The 22092-nt window shown below is 36.2% G+C and overlaps 3 protein-coding genes across 4 annotated transcripts; 2 read left to right on the top strand and 1 right to left on the bottom strand.

The window, feature by feature from the left end:
• The first annotated feature begins 32 nt into the window (after nt 1-32).
• Nucleotides 33-4681, top strand: LOC127787231 (uncharacterized). The gene is made up of 6 exons (XM_052315170.1): nt 33-201; nt 288-382; nt 1897-1997; nt 2919-2988; nt 4057-4109; nt 4265-4681. The coding sequence occupies exons 1-6, from the start codon at nt 189-191 to the stop codon at nt 4365-4367; spliced, it is 435 nt and encodes a 144-aa protein (XP_052171130.1). The 5' UTR covers nt 33-188; the 3' UTR covers nt 4368-4681.
• Nucleotides 4682-9474: 4793 nt separating this feature from the next.
• On the top strand, nt 9475-10408 carry LOC127814040 (transcription factor MYB4-like). 2 transcript variants are annotated; one of them, XM_052355263.1, is made up of 3 exons: nt 9475-9657; nt 9742-9871; nt 9966-10408. In XM_052355263.1, the coding sequence occupies exons 1-3, from the start codon at nt 9525-9527 to the stop codon at nt 10357-10359; spliced, it is 657 nt and encodes a 218-aa protein (XP_052211223.1). In that variant the 5' UTR covers nt 9475-9524; the 3' UTR covers nt 10360-10408. The 2 variants fall into 2 exon arrangements, with proteins under 2 accessions (XP_052211223.1, XP_052211224.1); XM_052355264.1 differs by having other exon boundaries at nt 9477-9657; nt 9969-10408.
• A 3364-nt stretch (nt 10409-13772) lies between these two features.
• LOC127814275 (pre-mRNA-splicing factor SLU7) lies at nt 13773-19887 on the bottom strand. The gene is made up of 11 exons (XM_052355685.1): nt 19754-19887; nt 18877-18916; nt 18296-18459; nt 18096-18208; nt 16805-17218; nt 16324-16459; nt 15934-16233; nt 15066-15282; nt 14667-14770; nt 14321-14389; nt 13773-14061 (listed from the first exon to the last, which is right to left on the bottom strand). The coding sequence occupies exons 2-11, from the start codon at nt 18890-18892 to the stop codon at nt 13984-13986; spliced, it is 1611 nt and encodes a 536-aa protein (XP_052211645.1). The 5' UTR covers nt 18893-18916; nt 19754-19887; the 3' UTR covers nt 13773-13983.
• Nucleotides 19888-22092: the final 2205 nt, after the last annotated feature.

Below are 22092 nucleotides of genomic sequence, written 5' to 3'. Positions count from 1 at the left end.
GATTGGTGGGTTGAGTAAACGAATAGTGGATCGGAAAGCAGTGGAACACAGCCCCATAAGTAACGTAAACGGGTTCGAAGATTGATCGGGGGATCGAAACGATTTAGAAAACCAAATCAGAGTGCCCTAGGTTTCTGATCATACTTCTTCCTCCGCTCATCAAATCTTCACCTTTCGCGCCAAAACCCATGGACCAAGAAGGTAGCCGTTAACGGCTTCTCTCTCTCTCTCTCTCTCTCTCCGTATGTTTTCGAGTTCTTCGAGTTTTAACCGGTGGTGGTTTTCAGGGCAGCGGAGCGCTTCGAGCCCGTCGGCGATGCTGGCGGCTCTTCTGTGCAAGAGAGCTAAGCTACATGAGGAGCTCCGTAGCATTGAAAAGCAGGTGATTTCTTTTCTCTTCTTTTCAATTTCATGCACCCCTGTTTTCGTGGTTGATGTCGATGATCTGTGTCTTGATTTTTCTTGGCGTTCGAGGGTTTGGATTGGCATGACACGAATTGTGGTCTTTCTTTCCTTTTTTTTTTTTTTTTTCACGCTCTTGAGTTGTATTATTGGGTTTCATTGTTTCGTGGCAATGCTGGAACTTTGCTTGTATTTGGCAATTCTTCGAGCTAGTGAGAAGATTTTCTTGAATCCTCGTGATCCAGGCAACGCAAACTAGCGCCGAGTGTCTTGCTGAGCAATGGTGCATTGATGAATATATGATTCTTTCCTCGAGTGTTAAAAGGGTTTTTCTTTTAGCTATTTGTGAATGCTGAAGGAGCAAAGCAAGTCGTGGATGGAACCGTGACCTGGATAAGATCATCACCAAAGGTGATGTCCACCATCTAAAGCATTGGATGGGGAAGGACGTTGAAGAATATCTAATGTTGAATTTGGAGCTTCTTTGCACGCTCTTTGAATTTGGAAGGCCCCATTATACTCTTAATGGAAATTCAGTATAGGACAGTACAATCTTTAATAATCCCCTTCTGTCTCTCTTGGCTTGGGGGTGTTATGTTAGTGGGTTATTGAGGTATTCAACTCATCTACTATTTTTGAGATAGACATATTTTGTATATATTTTGTATTTTAGAAAAATCAATTTGAGGTGGCTGCCATTTTTTAAATGTCTCTGTTAAAGATGATAAATTTATGTATCCAAGTGATGATTTAAGTTATCTTTTTCTTTTACAAGACCTCTTTATGCTTTCAATGAGCTGAAATGTAGTACGGGAATATAACCTTGCAGAGATGGGATTTTTTGAAGATTATCAAGGCTGTGGGTAGATGTGATTATGTTTTTCTTGGCCTTATGCTCATTGAGTCCCTGATGGTTAAGTATTGATGGCAGTTTTTAATACACCTGTCTCTAGGAAAAATTGCTAGTAAGAGTTACATAATCTTGTTACAGAATGCTCCATATTGTGGGGCATATTATTTCTACATACACCAAATCAGTACATCTCCAGTAATGAAGCCAATCATGTGATGAATTTTCATTTTGGGTGCACTGATAAAAATATAGTGAATGAAAGGGTGACATATAGGACCTTCTGCAGGTGGTTGAAATCAGTAATTTTTAATTTAGGTATCTCAGGAACACTTGTAAGAGGCTTAATATTTCTGTCTTCTCTTCCTTCACCTTTTACAAAAAAATTTGTTAAATTTGAATGTACATGGACATATGATTATGCTTTGCTTTCTGCATCAGACTACTTGATTCAAGAAATTCACATTAGAAATAAGTGGAATAAGCAGTCTGGTATTAACAAGAAAAAAAAAGAAGAGAAGAGAAAAGAAAGAAGCTTCTTTCACACACACCATTATTTTTTTAAATATTTTTATCCTATTATTTTATTTTCTTTAATTTTATTTCTTTTTGTGCCTGAAGTCTAATGCTTTTCTTTGTTGTAGGTGTATGATATGGAGACAAGTTACTTACAGGATCCAAGCCAATCCGGAAATGTATTGAAAGGTTTTGAAGGGTTCCTATCATCATCTAAGAGCACTACCCTGTTAGTCCATGAACCTTTTATCTGTGAAAGCACTGTATCGTTTCCATCTGTATGTGAAGTCTTGTATCTGATTTTTGTTGAATGGTGCCATGCATCTGATATGTCAAGTTAGAATACAAGGCAAATTATTCAGGAAAAATCATGTTAGAATTCAATATGTTTCAATGCTTGGTGAAAAGATTATAAAGATTGTTTTGTAGTTCGTTGAGTTTATTCCTTTATGAATTTGTGTGTGTGTGTCTCTCTCTTTTTTTTTTTTTGTACAATAGTTGTCTCTATAGTGACCAAGAAATAAATCAATGCTTGTGCATTTAACTCTACTCTTTCTGGCCAAAAAAAAAAAGACTCCTTTATTTGGTTATTGTAAAAAGAGCTTTGCCTTTTTTCAGCTGCCCTTTCTGCATTAATCCTTGCTAATGGTTTTTTCTTAGCTTTTATGTGACGGCTAATATACCTTAGAAATCAATGCCATTTTGCTTGTGGAAATAATTTGTGTTGCTTTGATTGATTTCCATTGAAGGACGGGCCTTGGTGGCAATGGTATGATTGCTCTTTTGTGTCTTGAAGGTCATAGGTTCAAGTTGTTGAGTTAGCCTCTTTGCAATAAAAGCAAGGGGAAGGCTGTGTATGAATGACTCCAAAATCCTAGTAAAGCAGGGGCCAGGGAAGCTCATGCAGTGCAGCTGCCCTGATTGATTTCCATCGGACAAACTATTTTTTCCTCATAAAAATATGAACATTTTTACTGAATCTTTCCAGATCTATGATAACCCAAAGTAGTTTGCTGCCACATTGTTACTTAAAGAACAATTAAAGTACAGTAAATGTTATTCATAAGCCTTTAATTTTGATTTCAATTGGAGGATAATGCATGTTGGATTATCAATGACAGAAACAACTTATTCCAAATTGTTGCTGCAGCTTAAAGCGATCCAGGAAGTTTCAGCCTGAAGACAGGCTCTTTTCATTATCTTCAGTCACCTCGCCAGCTGTACGTATTTTTGGTCTATCAATTGCAGTAACGGTGCCCTTTCAATAGTTTTCCATGGTTATCCTTTTGTGATCTCCCAAAAACTGTCTATATTTTTATTCTTGATTAGACTTAAGGAAATACTTCCAAGTGCATTGCTTTGTGTTTGAATAGTTTTTGTACGAAATGAATGTAAAATTGATCTTTTATCCCAAGGGAAGTGATTGCCCTGCTTTCCTGCTCATTTGTTTTTAACCACTTCAGTAATGTAATCTAATAACTCAAGTTACTTGATTAGTCATGAGGCCTGGATTCTTGGAATGCAAATAATAGAAATTGGAATGGTTTGGAATGTTGTTGCTGTTCACTCCTAATCAAAGATGCCAGATGATTATACTGGCTGAGGAGAGGAGTTACAGAAAATCTTTTTTAGAATCCTGGAGAGCACTGGGAAAGGTGTGGAACAGCAAATTTATTTTTGAATGTTGGATACTGTAAACTTTTGTCCAGAATTTAGGCAGATGAAAAAAAGAGATGCTGCTCATACTACATACTAATTGGGGAGTGGGGGTGGGGGTGGGGGGTAGATTACTACTGTAGTTTCCAATGTGTAAACCCATAGTTTGGGCCAAGGCCACCTCAGTGCGTTCTAGCTTCCCTGAAGGGCTGGCCCAATGCGGGCCCATCCCATGTGTTTCTGTTGTATCTTGGTCCATTCCTTCACAGGCATAACATTATCTTTCCATTCTCACCCTTGGCCATTTAATAGTGACATTCATATTGATATATAGAATTGTTTCTTCATTCCTGTAGTTCAGAACTATCTACTGGTCATATACAAGATGCTAGATAGTAGATACTTTTTCTTCTACATGGCAAACATAAGAATCTCAAGTTAAGATAAATCTTCAATCAATAATTTGAGAATCTAATTGCTATTTTAGAGTCCCTTGACTTCGTCTTGTTTAGTTCTTGTTGATCATGTTGTTATGTGTTATATATTACATGGAAAGTCTAGTTCACAATGTAATTTGTCTTCAATAGTCTAATGCAATTCCTCTTCTCCTTCTCTGTCTTAATGTTTTTCAGGCAGAAGAGCATGCTGCTGGACGAGATGGTGTAGGGATTTCTACAAATGGACAGTGAGTGCTTTTACCTTTTATCCTAACATTGACTATTATATTGCATCAAGAAGATTTGAAGCTTAGAGAATGCTCATTTCTACATGCACTAATTCACTGCTGTCATTGTTGCTGTGCAAAACTTATACTGCTCGTACTAATTGGCTAATTTGTAGGGGAAAACCAAAGAAGGGAAGAGGAGGGCCTAGAGATGCAAAAAGAGTCAGGCAGTCAAGTGATGCAGATTATGATTATGAAGATGATCCTGATTTAATTTAGTGAGAACTTCTTGTGCAGGACAATATTCCAGTTGATATTGCAGGAGGGATCTTACCTTTGTGCTTTAAGAAGAATTTTGTATGGTTTAAAAACTCATGTAAATGTCTGTAGTTAATCAGGACTAATGTTATTGGATGCTTGAACTCCATTATTGGTCCCTTTTTTTTTTTTTTGGTTTTTCAAAGGAAAAAGTGCTCCTATGCATAAAGGCATAGCTGTGATGACATGTACAGAAATTAATATTTTCATTTCTGACTGAAATGGTGTATTAATCCAAAAAGTTATTACTGGCTAGCAGGTACAGTCCCCGAGAACCATGGAAACTGCAGTTAGTCGTTTATTTGCTTAACTATTGTTATTGGATGTTTTAACTCCATTAGTTAGTCCTATTTTTGGCTTTCCCAAAAAAAAAAAAAAAAAAGGCTCCTTTGCACAAAGGCATAACCTGCGCAAATCTGTATAGGAGTTGGTATTTTCATTGCTGACTTAAATGGTGTATTATTCCAAAAGAAGTTGTTACTGGCTAGCAGGTAAAGTCTCCAAGAGCCATGAAAAGAGCAGTCGCTCATTCATTATGAAAATGGAAGAGGACTTTTTGGTTGATTATGGCACATAAGACTGGGGGCTTTTTACAATTTGTGGGACAAAAGAGCTTCATCTCTATTTCCATGAACTCTCTCTCTCTCTCTCTCTGATTCTGAAGAAGTTAAAATGTAACTCTTTTGTCCTGAAATCTTCAATGGAATATCTTTAGCTTATTTCAAGTCCTATGTTTTCTTTCTGTAGAAGTACTCTCACGTTATTTTTAATGATAGCATACCTTTTGCTTGAAATTGACTGGGAGTAAGGTAGTGATGCTAAAGAAAAAGGATGAAGATCCAGATATTCCCCAAGAGACTTGATATGCTGGTTTGAAATGGCTGACTCTGTCTGTCACCAGCATCTGGTTAGCCCAAGTCAATTTTCTGTAAGCCTTCCTTTCCTACTTTTTATTACTTCCACTGCCCAGAACTAATACCATCTCAATTAGATGTTCTTTTAACTCAATGCCTATTCTTGGATGTTGGAACCATGATTGGCTAAACACTGAACCCTGTTGCAATGTCTATATGTCATTTGAAAACTTCTCAAAACAGCCTGTAACCATTTCAAAACAACACTATTTGAACACTTCTCAAAACAAAGTCTGTTGCAATGTGAGTTTTCAATTTTGAGACCAAGATTCCATCTTTCTTTCTTTCTTTTTTTTTCTGTACATATGTTTAAGCAACAAGCTTAGCATGCCTAACCAAGCAACAGAACAACACATTATATTGCTGGAATCTTAAGTTTTTTTTTTTCCCTTTATTATTATTTTATAATAGCTGATTTGCTATTTGAGATGTCAATGCTTTCATTATGGAGTGTTGTTCCCATGGTGGCAACCTTAGTTGCTTGAACATTTCATATCAGCCTAAGAATACAAGCAAAGTGACTTGTTTAAAGTAGAAGCATTATAATTTTTTATTTCATGTATTTTGTAGGAATTTGTTCTCGAATTTGTGAGATGACTTGGTTAAATGAAATTAAGAAAAGCATATTAGGATACCAGCTTTCAGGCTACATACATTATAGTTTTATATCACCTGATGCTCTGAAAAAAAGAAAAACACTACTTTAAATGTTTTGGAACCCTTTATAATTATTCAAGAACTTTTCAATTGTCTCTAATGTCATCTTTGCAATCTTTAACTTATTGAATTGCAACTTGGGCCTGTTTTAATTAAATTCTGTTTAGTTAGTTTATGCTTTCGTATAGCATTCACCCTTTGCTTTTGCTGCAATAGAGCACTCACCAACTTCATTTTAATAGCTTCAACTTTAATTTGATTGTTGTTTTAACAGACGTCACATGAGATATAGTAACAGGATTCTAATTCTTTAGCCTCTTTTGACTTTGGATGGGTTAATCTGAATATCAGGTCACCCTACAAATCTTGGGGGTAAGCAATGATCAGATTCATGACTCAAAATTCACAATTTGTTTTGAAATGGAAAAGTGTTTTGCCACTTTAGTTGGAACCTCTAGGGATTAGGAATAAAACATCTACTTTCCCAGTGTTGACACCCTCCACATATTCATGTGCGAAAACCATAAGAAGTTAAAATCAAAGAAATAGAAAAACAGAGATGTGACTACTTATTAAAGTCACATGGTGTTGCATGCCCAGAATGGCATGAACTGTATGACTAGTGCTGTTTCAAAAAAGGCATGATATATCCATATATTCCATCTAATGGTCAATTTCTCTTTTCCATTAGTTCTGATCCTGCTTAAATTGAGATCAAATTTCTTCTTGATAGGATATTAATGAAGGGAACCTGACTTAATTGTCTTTATTCGTCTGCTAAATATCCTGACAATCCTTGATTTGTTTTTGTTTTTTTTATTTTTATTTTCCCTCCAATGATAGTGCGGGAAAGAAAAAACGCACATTACAAGAGTGAGATTTGGCCTGGTGCTTATGTCTTCTGCGGCCTCCATGTTCTATCTCCAAATATGTAAGAACTAATGTCAAGGATCGCTACCCTTAGACTTTGCTTTCTAGAGCATGTGGAGTCAATAGGCTTGCAGTTGTTCAGTGCCTTTGACAATCCGGAACTTGAATGGATGCCTTCGCTGGTTCAAGAGATACACAGCTGTAGGCCGAGTCTGCCCTGAATAAGACATGCTTATTGTAATTGTCATTCACACATACATGCAATATATATGTGCCCATTTTTATTAAATTACATCCACCACCCCCCCCCCCCCCCAACTCTCTTGGGTTGTTTTTAAATTCTTCTGTATACTTCCACTGTCTCTGGATGATTCCTTTTCACTTCAGAACGGTCGCCACTTTGCTTTAGAATTACGAGTTCATTTTTCCTTGTGTTGCATTGTTGTTCTTGTATGTTTAGAACAAAGTTCCAGCTATGCTGCCATAGTCGCCGGGGTGGGGAGGGGTCGGGGCGGAGCGTTCTGATGGCCGCGGCCATGCTTTCGTGTGTGTGAGTGTGTATATATATATATATTTATAAGTTTGTGTGTTGGACTGGGTTCCATGACCGTGACTGCCATGATCGCGGCCATGCTGTGTATATATATATGTGTGGGCTGACCCACTCTCTCTCTCTTTCTCTTTGTGCAATGGCCGCCAAGTGGGTCAGCTTTCATGGCCACGGCTGGCATGGCCGAATCGTGTGTGTATATATATATGTGTGTGAGTCGACTATGGCAGTCAACCCACTTTTTTCTCACTCTCTTCTCTCTGCTATTGTGGGGTTAAAATTGAAATTTTAAAATTAGTGGTGAATTTTGCATGGGATGGGCTGTGAAAAGCAATTTCACAGGTTGGAGATAGAATTTCCCTTATGTTAATCTGCTTGCTGTCGATTCACTGGAACAAACAGGCGAAGCTTGGTTGTGTCACCACACAATGCATATGTTTACGATTAGTCAAACCATATTCTATCTTGGTGGGCTTGACTGCCAGAATAGATTGTCAATGATATGAATTAAAAACAAGTTGGTTTACTTTCAGATGCTAGCCGCCAAGCTCTTGACATCACCCGTTCACGTGCAAGAAATTGTTTTCCTACTTTCAGAGTCACTCTGTGCGTAAGCTTGGCAATAGAAAATGAAGCACATCTCCATCCTTAACCCAAGAGTATTCTTAATATGATGGCTTCATCTCAGCTAATCACATCTGAATCTCCTTTATTTCAGTTCAGGGGATTGAAGATGCAAAATTGATATGTACTTTGATTGATTTGGCACCAGTTTTGGCCATGTAGCTGCACTCCTGCCCAGATACTACCTGTATATAAGTCTACTACCTGTATGTAAGTCTACTTGTTTAGGTAAAATATAGGGATAAGTACTAAAAAGATACTGAAATTTAGCCATATTGTCAATTTTTGACCGATCTTCTAATTTTTTTAATAGCTACACCCAATTTATTATTTGGTTTTAGTAGTGGATTATCATTTGTCGTTGTCGATAATTCTTATTAAACGATAATGGGGCAAGCTTAAAAAAGACTTTTTAAAAACCATCTTAGGTGTTTAATAATATTTTATTTAAATTTGTCATGTAACCTCATTTAATGAAATTAGGGTGTCTGTATTGCATTTAGTTAGAAAAGAAAATATTTTTTAATTTGCATGAAAAATAAAAATTATCCCCTTAAATAGATTTTTTTATAAAAAATAGACAAACACATATTTTAATAGTTGTATCATGAAACTCATTTTTATAAAAAATATACTATATCAAATGATAAAGATAAAATTCAACTCCTCGAATATAACATTTTTCATAAAAATTTTATACTATCAAACACATCTTAGAGATAAATGACAATCTATTATTGTAAACAAACCAAATAATAAAATTAGATGTGTTTATATAAAAAATTAAAGAGTCCTTTTAAAAGTAAAAATACAAATATATCTAATATCTTTTTAAATAATTTACCCTAAAATTTAGGCGCAGCATTGCCACCGGCTGACTTCTTTACTCGTACTTGATGTGATTGGTCATGTCCATTCCATTGAACGTCTGCCGACCGACCAAATCCCTTTCTTACCTCCCCTTTCCCTTTTAACCCAGATGAAATCCTGCCATGATTAGCTAGTTTAGTTATTGGATTCATCACCCTTGTTTTCAAAATAATTTTATCACTAACTAGGGTTGCATTGAATAGCCGACAACTAATGCCAAAAGTGCTGTGTTTAGTTGGTGTAAGATACAACTTAGGTGTTTATAATGTGCCTGTTTGATGAGCAAAAAATAACGTAGAAGACGACAGAATGCTTGGTGGCCTACAAATCGTCAAGCTTTTGGCCACAAGTGCACCAGCCTCTTTGTTTGACCCCAAGACTCTGGCCATGAATTGGAGTGTATTCTAATGTTCCCTACGCGTGGAAACGCGTGTAACTTCATCCAGATTTACGTGGCGGTGGAATCCAACTACAATTAAATACACAGCAGAAAATGAGAGCAGGATTTTCCACGAAAGTCCATGGGAAAAAGAAACGGTGCCCTTTTGGACAATATGAATCACTATATATATATGCACGCACACACACGCATCTCCATTCACCGTATTAAGCTGAGGCTGAGCTTTGTCAAAGATGGTGAGAGCCCCATGCTGTGAGAAGATGGGACTGAAGAAAGGTCCATGGACACCGGAAGAAGACCAGATCTTGAGGGGTTATGTCACCGCCTACGGCCACGGCAATTGGCGGGCTCTTCCCAGACAAGCTGGTAATCGGGAATACTGTTCTGGGTTGGCTTGTTTGTGCATTGAGAATGCAATTTTTTTATTTCCTCCTTTTGGTTGTTTCTCAGGCTTGTTGAGGTGTGGGAAGAGCTGCCGGCTCCGGTGGATGAACTACTTGCGGCCGGACATCAAACGAGGGAACTTCAGCAAAGAAGAAGAGGAGACTATCATGGAGCTGCATCAAATGTTGGGAAATAGGTGTGTTCTTTCACTGAGATTATGGTTTAATTTGGTAGGATTCGTGTGAATTGATGGAGGTGTTCCTATGAATCTGTGGCTGATCTTTCAATAGCAGATGGTCAACCATTGCGGCGAGGTTGCCCGGACGGACCGACAACGAAATAAAGAATGTGTGGCACACCCACTTGAAGAAGAGACTGAAGCAGAACGCGGGCGCCCCTCTGCCGGCACCACACTCCGCCAACAACCGCCGCCGCCGCCGCGACGAGCCCACAAGCCCTCAAAATTCCGGCAGCGACATCTCCTCCGTCACCGCCGCCGCCCCCTCCTCCTTGGAGGACGATTTACGGGCCGACTACTCCCTGGATGATAGTTTCTGGTCGGAGGTTTTTTCGGCTGGAAATTCCAGCTCGAGGAGTGATATTCCGGGCGCCGGCGACAACCCACAAAGTCAACTTAGTGTCGGCATGTATGACGGAGGGGATCTTATGTTAACCTCAATTTAATCACTTGAAATTCTACTTTTTAATTAGAATCTTTATATTTTCATTCTCATTAATCTATTATATATTTATATTAATGTAGCATAAAATATAATATATTAATATTATAGAAAAATATGATAATTAAGTGTTTAAAAATAAATAAAAGCTTAGAAGAGGGCCAATATGACATGTGAATAATTCATGAAGCAGACAAGATATCTTGTAAAGAGAGCATCCCTAGGGACAAGGGGACAAGTGAATCAACCTTTTTTTTTAGTGCAAGCCGCCCTCTCCCATTCTATTCCATTGCATTTTATGGTCTCTTATTATACTGTACGAAATCAGACTTAGATACATTTATAGAGTGAGAAAAAAAAGTAAGTGTAACTAATCCTATATTCCTCATTTTAATGTTGAGAGGGTCTCTCTCTATTTTAATGTTGAGAGGGGTCTCTCCCTATTTGTTCCTGAGATTCTCATCACTACGAATTGATTGCCCCTACTCAATTATGATTTAAGGAGCGTAATTGTGCTCCCGACACATAAGTCAAGTAGCGGACAAGTGATATGCTGGGCTTAATACCAGTATATCACAAATTTGATACTCGGCCTAAATAAGGGCCAAAGACCCGCCTGTGATTTACCTTATTTATCAAAATTGAGGACACGAGTTACAGGAGACCGTGTAAGGACGATAATTCCAAAAAATACAGGTTTTTAGAGCATAGAAGAACGAATAAATAGTAATAACTTTAACAAAAGTAGCCGGACATAGCCTACCATAGTGAGTCTAGTGAGTACTAGAGTAAAGTTCAGTCAAAAAGTAGTTTTGAGTGAGCCTCTGTGATCTCTTGTATACCCTTGTGAGAGGAGACCTTCACGTCCGGTTCAAAGTGCTCGATCTTTATAATTTATAATAATTATTTATTAACTTATTTATAGAAGAAAAGGCTTTTTTCAATCCATCTTGCAGGACGTCGGGCCAGCTTAGCTCGATACACAACTCGTCCGAATCTAGGTATAAAAAGGCTCATAGGAGTGAGCCCAACTCCTACCAAACCCTAGAAATCATTTGTTGCTCTCTCCTTCTTGTCTGCACCTCTGTCTCTCCTTCTTTGGCCAATAATCGACTCTCTACTCATCTTCTCTTTTTCCAGTCCAACGATCCCTTCTCTCTCCTTCGATCAACTGACTGTCATCCCAAATGTTAGCGATTGGAGTTTTTCTAATTTAAGATAAACGCTTAAAATTTTTCAATTTTAATTTCTAGATCTAGTGAGATCCAATTGTTGAATCATTTTAATTTTTCAGTATGTGAATCACAACCCTAAGGTGATTTTGATGGTCAGTTCTGATCATTGAATTTGTCATGGACAATGACCGACAATACTTTTCAAGAAACATGTAACTTAGATGAGTCAAGGTATTGAGTCGGCAACGCTCTTTCAATCAATAGAATTTACTATAAATAGTTGTCGACAATACCCTTTCACATGCCATTTTTCACCTCAACCTGGTATTGAGTCGGGCTAATTCACCATCCCATAATTTTAACACTAAGTTGGACCAAAAAGGGCTTTTCTCCATTAATAAATATAACATTTTTTTATCTCTTAAAAACACATGTGCTAAAATTAAATTATAAATTCTTTCTCCAAGACCACCATGTGAATTAACAAATTAATTCTAACAATCATAAACACAGACCATAATAGAGATTAAGAAGTCGAATTAATAAGTTAAGATGGATGTTACTATCATTAATCTTTTGTTAAAATGGTGGGAGATTCTTTCCATATAAACAAAAACTAATTACATATTGTATTATATTTATTTACATTAAAAATGTAACTCACTATTAATTTTAAGACCTTTATCTACTAATATTCCATAAGAGTTCACGTGAGAATTTTGTCTCTGCTACCAAATCACTCGATTAACAGATTAACAAGTCATTAGCAGTAATCAATCTTCGTCATTACATACCTTTTAGTATTTAATTAAAGTGGGGCCCACCAACAAAAGCAATCTTTACTGCTTGACACGTGCTTGGTCTGGCAGTGTGTCTTTCACTGTTTATATTTGTAATGTGAAACTTTATTTTATGTGATATATAATAATATTAATGATTTATAAATTATCAAAAGTCATTACTTATTAAAATAATTAATAGATAATCATCTATAACTTTTTTGTTATTAAATTATATTTATTTGAGTGTAAAATATTTTTATTTTTAGGGTTTGATTAAAAAAGAATTTTTATAATAAAATATTCTATAGTAATTAGTTATTTTTTTCATTTACACCAAATTTTAGGACACTTTGTTAATAAAATATGTTTTAAAAGTATTTTTTATATAAAAAATAAATAAATATATTAATTTAAACTCATAATTTCTAAACAATAATTAAATTTTAAGATAATTTTATTACCACTTTAAAATTTATTTAATTTAAAAAATTAAAATTTAAACAATAACTATTAAATCGTACCCATACACAAACACAGTCCAAGTACCGTTAGCACCCTTAAATTCATAAAATTATTAAACACGTTTTAAATTCATAAAGTTATTTTGCACATGCAAAATCGTAGAGAGAGAGAGAGAGAGAGAGAGAGAAAGGACATTAGAAATGTATTTTTGAACATGCAAAATAATTTTATGAATTTAAAGATGCTAATCCTACTTGGCCTGTGTTTTTGTATGGGTAGGATTTGATAGTTATAGTTTTAATTTTAATTTTTTTAGATTAAATTTTAAGTTAAATAAATTTTAATGTAATAGTAAAATTATTTTAAAAGTTGATTATTGTTTAGAAATTATGAGTTTAAATTAATATACTTAATTTTTTATTTTTTATGTAACAAATATTTTTAAAATATATTTTATTAACAAAGTTTTATATTATAGGTTGTAAAATTTGGTGTAAATAACTTACTAAATTTGAATTATAACGTACTAGGTATAGAATATTTTATTATAAAAATTATTTTTTTAGGCAAACACTAAAAATAAAAAATATTTTACACTCAAATAAATATAATTTAATAATAAAAATTATATAAATAATGACTGATAATTTGTAAATCATTAATATTATATATTACGTAAATATTAAATTTGGTATTAAAATAAAATTTCTTGTTTACGACTACAAACAGTGAGACACCGCCAAACCAAGCACCTGTCCCATCAAATACTCTGTCGCCGGCGTCTGGGAGGACAATCAGTTGGCTGGAGGAGAGAAGAGGGGCGGCGGGAAGGGAGGAATAGAAGGCGAGCCAACGGCCAACGACTGTTGGCCGGAGACGGAGACGCAGGCGAGAGGCAGAAAGCATCAGGCGGCTGCTAGGATTTGGTGGGAGTTTGGGCAGCTCCCACAGGGCTTTTTATATCCGACTCGGCTGGGTTTGAATTGATTGTCATGCAGTTTCGCTCAAGGCATCCTTTTATATTTATTCGCATATGAATATCAATAGAGAAACAAACTATATACAGAATCAGTGATTACGGACTGAGCTGCTACAACTACAACTAAGACACCCATACACTTCCAGTGATATCTTCTTCTTTACATGGGGACAAGGAAGGAAAAGGAAACTCTTTAAAGATCCAGTACAAGAAGACTTTTTATACTTCTTTTAGTGAAGGAAATCCCTCATTGGATCATCATGGTGGACTCTCTTCATCCTGTAGGCCTCCATGTCCTCAGCAGTAACCTGCACACCAAACGAGTTAAGTTCGTTTATCATCTCTTTTAACTATTATTATGCACGGGTTTTCAAATATGAACATAATTATACGCTAAAAATAAAAATTGTCTACCAATAAAGAGAGCACCTCTTTGGTGTTCAATAAATTTCTAATTTTCTCAAGGGGTCAAGGCGACTGAGTTTTGTTTGCCCCTCCACTCTCAACTTAAATTGGGATATTCTTCAAATACAGACAACTAACTGATTGATATTCATGCAGGCATACCTCATCATTCCATTTCACATTGTACTTGCGCTTTCTTTCATCTCTCTCCTCTCTCTTCCTTTCATCCTCCTGTACACAGACCAAATAATCCATCAATCACAAAAATGTACATGTAAGCACATAAAAGAGCACTGAGACCTATTAAGATATTATAATGTAATAATCGATATTAGATTTCATATTAAAAAGGTCCATGTTTCTGTTCTTGATATTTAGAATTATGTAAAAACATGCTATGGCAAATATACACGTATTAGATATTCATTCACCCCATTTGTCAAAGTCCCTTACAATTATGGCGAAGGGGGATAAGGCCAGAATAGATAAAGTTGAAACTGAAGATTACCTTCTTCAGAGCTTCAGCTAGTAATTTTTGGTCCAGAACCAAATCATCTGGGACGTCAGTACCCCAAGTGGCAAGCTTCTTCTCCTCGGTTGGTGCAGCCAACTCTGCTTTATGGTCATAATGTTAGTACCAAAAACAACATAAAATACTTTTTGACATTCTCGTAAAGGAATCTTAACAGTATTCTAGCACGACACATGCAACAACATACGGATATATATCAAAATCATTTGGTCTTAAAACTGCAGTAAGAAAACCTAAGCTCCTGGTTTGACCTTGAACTAGCTAAGGTTCACCAAGTTACAGCAGAAATGCCTGTCCATCTACCCAACCCACACAAGGGATGGGAGGTTCAGAGGGAAGAAAGGGGGGAGAGGGAGAGGGAAGGAAGGGACAAACCTTCTGCAGCCTCTTTACGTGCAATATTGGCTCTCATTAGATCTGCTGCAGCTTCAGCTGCATCAATACCAGCAGCACCAGTACAGTAGCTATTTCGGATCATCTGTTTACAACACTTGTAACCCCATTGATGATCCTTCCACCATGAACCCCAAACACTAGCATGATTGTTTATATAAACATCCTCTTCATACTTGCTTTTAGGAAGGAATTGCTCCTGAGAACAGAAAAAGCACAGCATGTTATATACTGTATAAAATGTGATGCAGCAGCATAACACACGAACCATAAAGGTTGTACCAGAGAAAGGATCGGGTCTCCACTAAAAGGAAGGAAACAGGAAAGAACATGAAAAGGAAATGAAACTAAAAAAATAAAAAATAAAAAACAAAGGAGAAAGAATGAAAGTCCTATGATATGTTCCAGCTTTTACAAAGAATGAAGAACCACTTTGGGCACAAATATTCCAATCCAGATAACCTAGTATAAAAAGATATAGAGAAGCAAACAATGTGGTTGAGAATTAGTAATATTTTCACGGACCAGGTAGTTAAGGATGAAAGCACATTTCTTTGCTAAAGAAATGAGGACAGCCACATTAGGAAAATATTTTTTAAGTAACATATTATGTGCATGCATTCATAATAAAAAATATTTATCACCCTGCATGCAGGGCCATTAAAAAATTTTGCAGAATAATAGGAAACCATTTGGTATTTCACAGCTAAGGGACCATTTGTTCTAGCAGTTCAATGTAGAAGAGGATTCCAATCGATCATTGAACTGATCTTTTTAAAAAAATAGGTATTTCACAGCCAAACCTGAGATTGTGTGTGTGTGTGAGAGAGAGAGAGAGAGGGAGATTTACCTGCCCCTTTACAATCCTGCCAGCACGATCATATTCAACTTCTCTCTCACTTTGTCCCAGTAGAAGTTCTCTTGGAAGTTGTTCTTCAGAAGCCGCATTACCATACTTCTCCATAATTGTCTCCTTCACTTGGGATTTTAATTTCTCCTTGCTGACCTTATAATTCTTATAAAGCAATTCAGCCTGAGATGGAGCTGCTTGCATGTGCACATCCTGCCCTTTCTCAAATGCTTCCCAAGCATGTATATTGAGATTCTTGAACTCCAAAGCTTGACCACTAATTCTATTTTGATTATCTCCCTGCAATGACGATGAAAACCATAAATGTAAGAGGCCAATACATAATAAAGCTATGCAATTCAAGAAATTACTAGATTTGGAGATACCCACCACATAAAATTTCTCATTTGGATCCATATCTGGAAGAGGGTCCTCTCGCATGGAACGGGTCTTGGGATCATAATGAGCAGAGTTGACATCAAGATTAAGAAGGTATTTTGCTGTGTCCTCCCGGATGCGCAGGTTCCTGGCAGGAGAGAGTGCATAAAGAGCGATACATGATATCCAACATGAAATAACAGAACAATTTCTACTTAACAAAACCAACAAGCATGCCATGCCAAGCATCCTTTATGTACTCCAGAACCAAACCAAAGATATCTAGATGGAGACCGCTACATGAATTCTAGACCCCTAGTCATCTCCACCCATGTCTACATCTATCCTCTATAAAGCCATTACATAATATGTTTAAGGTCCCCCCCCCCCCCCGGGCGGCAACAAAATGCCTCCACAAAAGGAAAACCAACAAAGCTTTTATAATATACGCATAAAGAGTGGGAGAAAGTGTCAAAGTGGATAGAAAAATCACCTCACAGTCCCAGTACTACCACCACCTGTGGTGCGCACACGCTTCTCAACCTTTGCGAAGTCCATTTGTTTGCTCTCATCAACCTTTGCTTCATCTACTTTCAGAGCATCTTCATTGTCTTCATCATCACTAACCCCATCCTCTCCATTTTGAGTACCATTTTTCTCCTCTAATTTTTTAAGTTGTTGCTCCTTCAAGTATTTTTTTCTAGCGTCATCCCTAGCTTCATATCTCTCAATCACATACGCATAGCTAGCAGCATCATAACCATTCCAACGGTCCCTTTTGCCATCATAATCCAACTCAAAAGTCTCAATTTTCTCATCTGGTGCAATGTTTTTGTCAGTCCACTTTGCTCCCACTTTCCTGGGCCTTTCCATGCATGACTTTGATGTATGTGTCATGGCCCCACAGCTGCAAGTGCATAAGATGCCAATATTAGTTCCCCGCTAAATAAGTACAATAGGGAACATTAAGATTCACAAATTTATAGCCAAAGTGAATTCTCATGTTCTCTAGAACAAAATATATATAATGTAGTACTCATGAATTTGCATTTCCCACCCTTAAGCAAAAATGCTTATACGAAATCTATAAGGAGCTAACACAATCTTAGCAAAAGAAAAGGTTGTATCTTCCTAAAGACAAAATGTCCACAATGAGATGGAATGACTCAGATTGCAAGGCCTTGTTCGTATTAAATCATTTATACCTCATATTTCGTTCTTAAAATAATGAATTCATCTTCTTGTCCAGACATATCAACACCATTTTTTCCCTACATAAAGATAAGATCGCCACGATGCAGCAAGTTACTCCTGATATAGAGAGCAACCAAAATAGCTTAGAATCCTAATTCTTCTTGGTCAGGAGGTTTACTAATTCATCTTAAAAGGTTACAGTTCTTAATATATAGCAGCAATTAATAGATAAGACTTCAGGATATGCAGACCCAACCACAGTATCCTGATCCAACCAAAAGACATCTGTTAAGCCCCAAATGCATACAACCCCACTCACAACACCACCATTCCTCTAAGAGAATATATCAAGGCTTGGTGCATGTTTAGTATTACTGTGGGATTTCTGTTGTCACAAAATCAGTTTTGTAATAACAATTTTGATTGATCTGAAATAATTTTATTTTTGCTTCTGTTTCTCCTCCACAACCAGAATATCTGGCCCCCACTACTCCTATCCTCCCCCCCCCCCCCCCGGCCAAATCAATAAAATAAAAAGCAAGTAACAAGTTTCCATCAGCCCATGTAAGAAGATAGCAGGTTCCACTCACTTTTCACAAGCACCTTTCCTGTACTTGTCTGCCTGATGAATTTTTGCACCTCTGTCGTACCACGATTTTGTATAATTTGGATCTGACTTCCATTTCCTTTGATGTTTTAAACTCTGAGAAAAAGAAGGAAAAATATGTCTATCTCCAGCATTTGCAATGGAATAAGCAACCAAAAGACAAAGACAACTTAGAGAACTTACTGGTCTCTCTGCATTAAGATACCAAGGAGCTGATGACATATATTGAGGGATGTGAGGATTAATTTCTTTTCCATCCTCATCGACCTCAGCTGGAGCAAGACCTGCCTTCCGTGCTTCTTCTAACTCCAGCTGCTTCCTATGATCCTCCCTAGATTTGAATGCTACTGCAGTTCACACGGCATCACACACATTGTCAATAAAAACACAAACTCATGCAGTAATATATGGAAAATTATTGTCAGACTTGTCCGGCATTGGTTACAATTAACATTACAGGAGATATAATTCATATACACATAATGGAGACCAAGGATTCATTTGGATTCTGGGAAGAACAGATCAAGGATAAACTAAGACACAGATAGATGCTTTTCTTGCCTCGCACAGTTGAACAACTTCCCATGGAAACACACATTTTTTTCTAAGCAACAAACATGGGACATACTCTGAACATCTATAAATAATTTTCTATTTGGTTCAAAATTGAAGGGGGGAAATAATTCTTAATTTCCAAATCGTCTAACCATACATGCATAAATGCATAAGTCAAAAGAACAAAATGAAGGTTCGAGAAAACAAACCTGATGCAGTCGCCATGCTTCGTCTTGCAGATGCGAAACCCTAGAGAGAGAAAATATATATTTAGATAAGAAAACAATATGTGTAATAGAATAAAATAGAAGTGATTTGGAAATTATGTGATGTAAGGGTTAGGGACCTTGTAACCATTACTTTCCTCGCCTTATTCAAAGTTATTTTTATTTTTATGTGTGTTTATCTAATCGAGAAAATTTAAATTTCCAAATCCACCCATTAGAGTTGAGTTTGGCTTTGGCCAATATCCATTGCTGAAATTCCAGTCTGTCTGTAACTGCCACAAGGAATCAAACAACCACCTAGTTATTTCAAGCCATCTATTTAATTATAACACAATGTGCGTAGAGAAGCACGCAAAAAGATTCATGAATCCTTATATATCCAAGGATCTAAGCTCTTATCGGCAATCATCATAATTAAAACTCAAAAAATACAAATCAACAAGTTGAGTTAATAACTCATCTACTATTATTGAATCTAGTGACCAAACAAGTCCATCCACGTGAACTCGAAATTAAAAACCTAGCAGCAATCACCAAGACACTTTCGCACGCTAGATCCATTCGTATTCATGAAGACGACAAGACCCCAAATATCAACGTATCCCCAAACATCATCAAGCCAACAAAAACAACATGAAAACCATACTTTCGCACGCGAATTCAGACACAGCATCCAGAACCCTAGGCCTAATCAGATGAAACACCGGAACCCTAGATCCGAGCAAACGAATTCCAAATCGAATCCGACAGAACCCTAATCAATCTACACGAATCTGATTCGTACAGAATAATCATAAATACCTGTAAATAAATACTAACATATAATCACATATATATACAAAAGAGAGAGAGATTTCACCTAGAGTGAAACGGTCGGCTCCAGAGCTCTGCGCTCCTCCTCTCTCTCTCTGGCTTTGGGATTGTTTTGGATTTGGAATGAGCGAAACAATGGGGCAGGAACCGAGCACCCCCTTCGTCTAGATTGCGTAGGGTTTCCAAATGGCTTTGGGATTCTTTCGTTTATTTTAGGGGTAATTCCGTAAATAGACCAAAATTTTGAAAGAATTATAAATTTTGATAACTTCTGTCTTTTTTATTAAAAGTCAAATTATAATATTAAAGACAAAGTAAAAGTTAAATTTTTAAAATTAAATTAACGACAGAACACTGAACTGAACTGAATTAAAAGTGTATTTTGTTAGTTTTATTATAAAATTTAATTTTTACACCCTAATTAAAAAGGATAACAAAAAATAATATTGGTTAAATTTCTTTCCAAAATAAAAATGGATATTACCATCTTTGTATTCTAACTGCACGAGCTTGAATCAATATCAAAATTTAAATTTAAATTCGTTTGTTTAAGAGTTTATCATACGTAATTAAAGTTTAACCTCAACTTATTTATTTTAAATGAGATTTAAATGAGTTTTTTAACATTAACTCAAAATTTAAATTTTATTTTAAACTTGATTTTCTAAACCACTTATAAAATTTACAAAATTCAATATATGGATCGTCCAGGCCAATCTTGGCCCATCTCTTGGGCCTCTCTCTTGGTCCCGCACCAATCTGCTACAGTATCATTGCAACTCCCACTAGGTATCTGTACGACAACTTTTGATCACATCTTTATTAATGGCAGATCTTATTCACATTAATGAAGATTTCGTCGTCACCATATTGCTACCTGTGAACCTCCACCAGCGTTGGATACTCAGTCTCATCACCTACAAATACACGATGTATGTATGTAGAAGAACAACTCATCCTCCTGTATCAGGCAGTTCTTTTCAAAATCAATGTATGTTTTGCTCTCTGATGTACTAATACACTGTTATTTCTTTATTTTTTTATTCACTTGAGCGTCGGAGTGCTTACAGGTGTCAGCCGCCTCCCGAATAGACCTGTCGCTGAAGTTCGCGCCCTGCCATTGCGATCTCACCTCTGGTCACTCTCTTTGATCAAGAAGGAACAATATATATTTAAATTTAATTAATATAAATAATATTATTATAAAAAATCTCCACTCATTTGCCAATCATGTTAAAAAATAAAGTCTATTCTTATTTATTTAACTAAATACAAAAAATTAAAATGAGTCTAATTTGAGTTGAGTTTTAAGGGACTTAAACGACTCCTAACAAAAATTCTAAAATATGGCTATGATATGGATTGAGGATTTGGCTATTAGGGAGTTTTTAATAGTGAAATAAATATTATATATATATATAATTATGCAAAATAATTATATTAAGAAGTACAAAAAGATTTAAATTTAAGTCATGATATTTATTGTGAGGTGTGGATCGCCGTGAGAACCATAAACTCGCATATATTTTATACATTGGGGGTCTAACGGAGGGGGTAATAAAGACGGTTGGTGGTAGAAAGTTGCTAGAGCATAGAAAAATGAAGAGTAATGATTTCAACAATAGTAGCTAAATAGATTACCATAATGAGTTTAGTGATTATTAGAGTAGAATTGAGTCAAAGGTATCTTTTTTGAGCAAGCTTCTAGGATCTTTTGTAAAATCCCGTGATGTGATAAAGAGAAGATATTTAGATAAGTTATGAGTGTTGATCCATAGTTATAGTCTCAACGACTCCGTGTGAGACTGTTTGTTAAAAGTTAGGGATGGGATTGCAAACCCACAACATGAATAGGGATAAAGAGTTGTGTTTGTGTTAATAATTATAACTTTTGGTGTGATGGTAAGCATTCAGTTCTAAAAGTTCATAATAGGGTCCAACTAGTATTAAAACAGGTTGCAAGTTTGAGTCTATTTTGATGCGTTAGGAAGGGACTATTGGTCCATTGTCATAGCCCAAATAGCTTCATGAGACTATTGATTGAGACCTGGAGATGGAATTGTAAACCTATACTGTAGATAGAGATAGAGAGTTGCACTTATACTAACAGTTATAATTGATGAGACTACTGATTGAGATCTGGGGATGGAATTGTAAACCCATACTTTAGATAGGGATAGAGAGCTGCACCTATACTAACAGTTATAACTGATGAGACTTGGTTGAGACCCGGAGATGGAATTGTAAACCCATACTATAGATAGAGATATATAGTTGCACCTATACTAAGAGTTATAACTGTTGGCACGATAATAAACTCCATGAGATGATACATGAGATATTCACATCATGCTTAAAGGGCTCAATCTTTATAATTTATAATAA

This window comes from Diospyros lotus, chromosome 12 (genome assembly GCF_014633365.1).
Source record: "Diospyros lotus cultivar Yz01 chromosome 12, ASM1463336v1, whole genome shotgun sequence".
NCBI lineage: Eukaryota > Viridiplantae > Streptophyta > Magnoliopsida > Ericales > Ebenaceae > Diospyros > Diospyros lotus.
The sequence above is the reverse complement of the archived record's forward strand: the minus strand, read 5'-3'. Positions and strand labels throughout refer to the sequence as shown.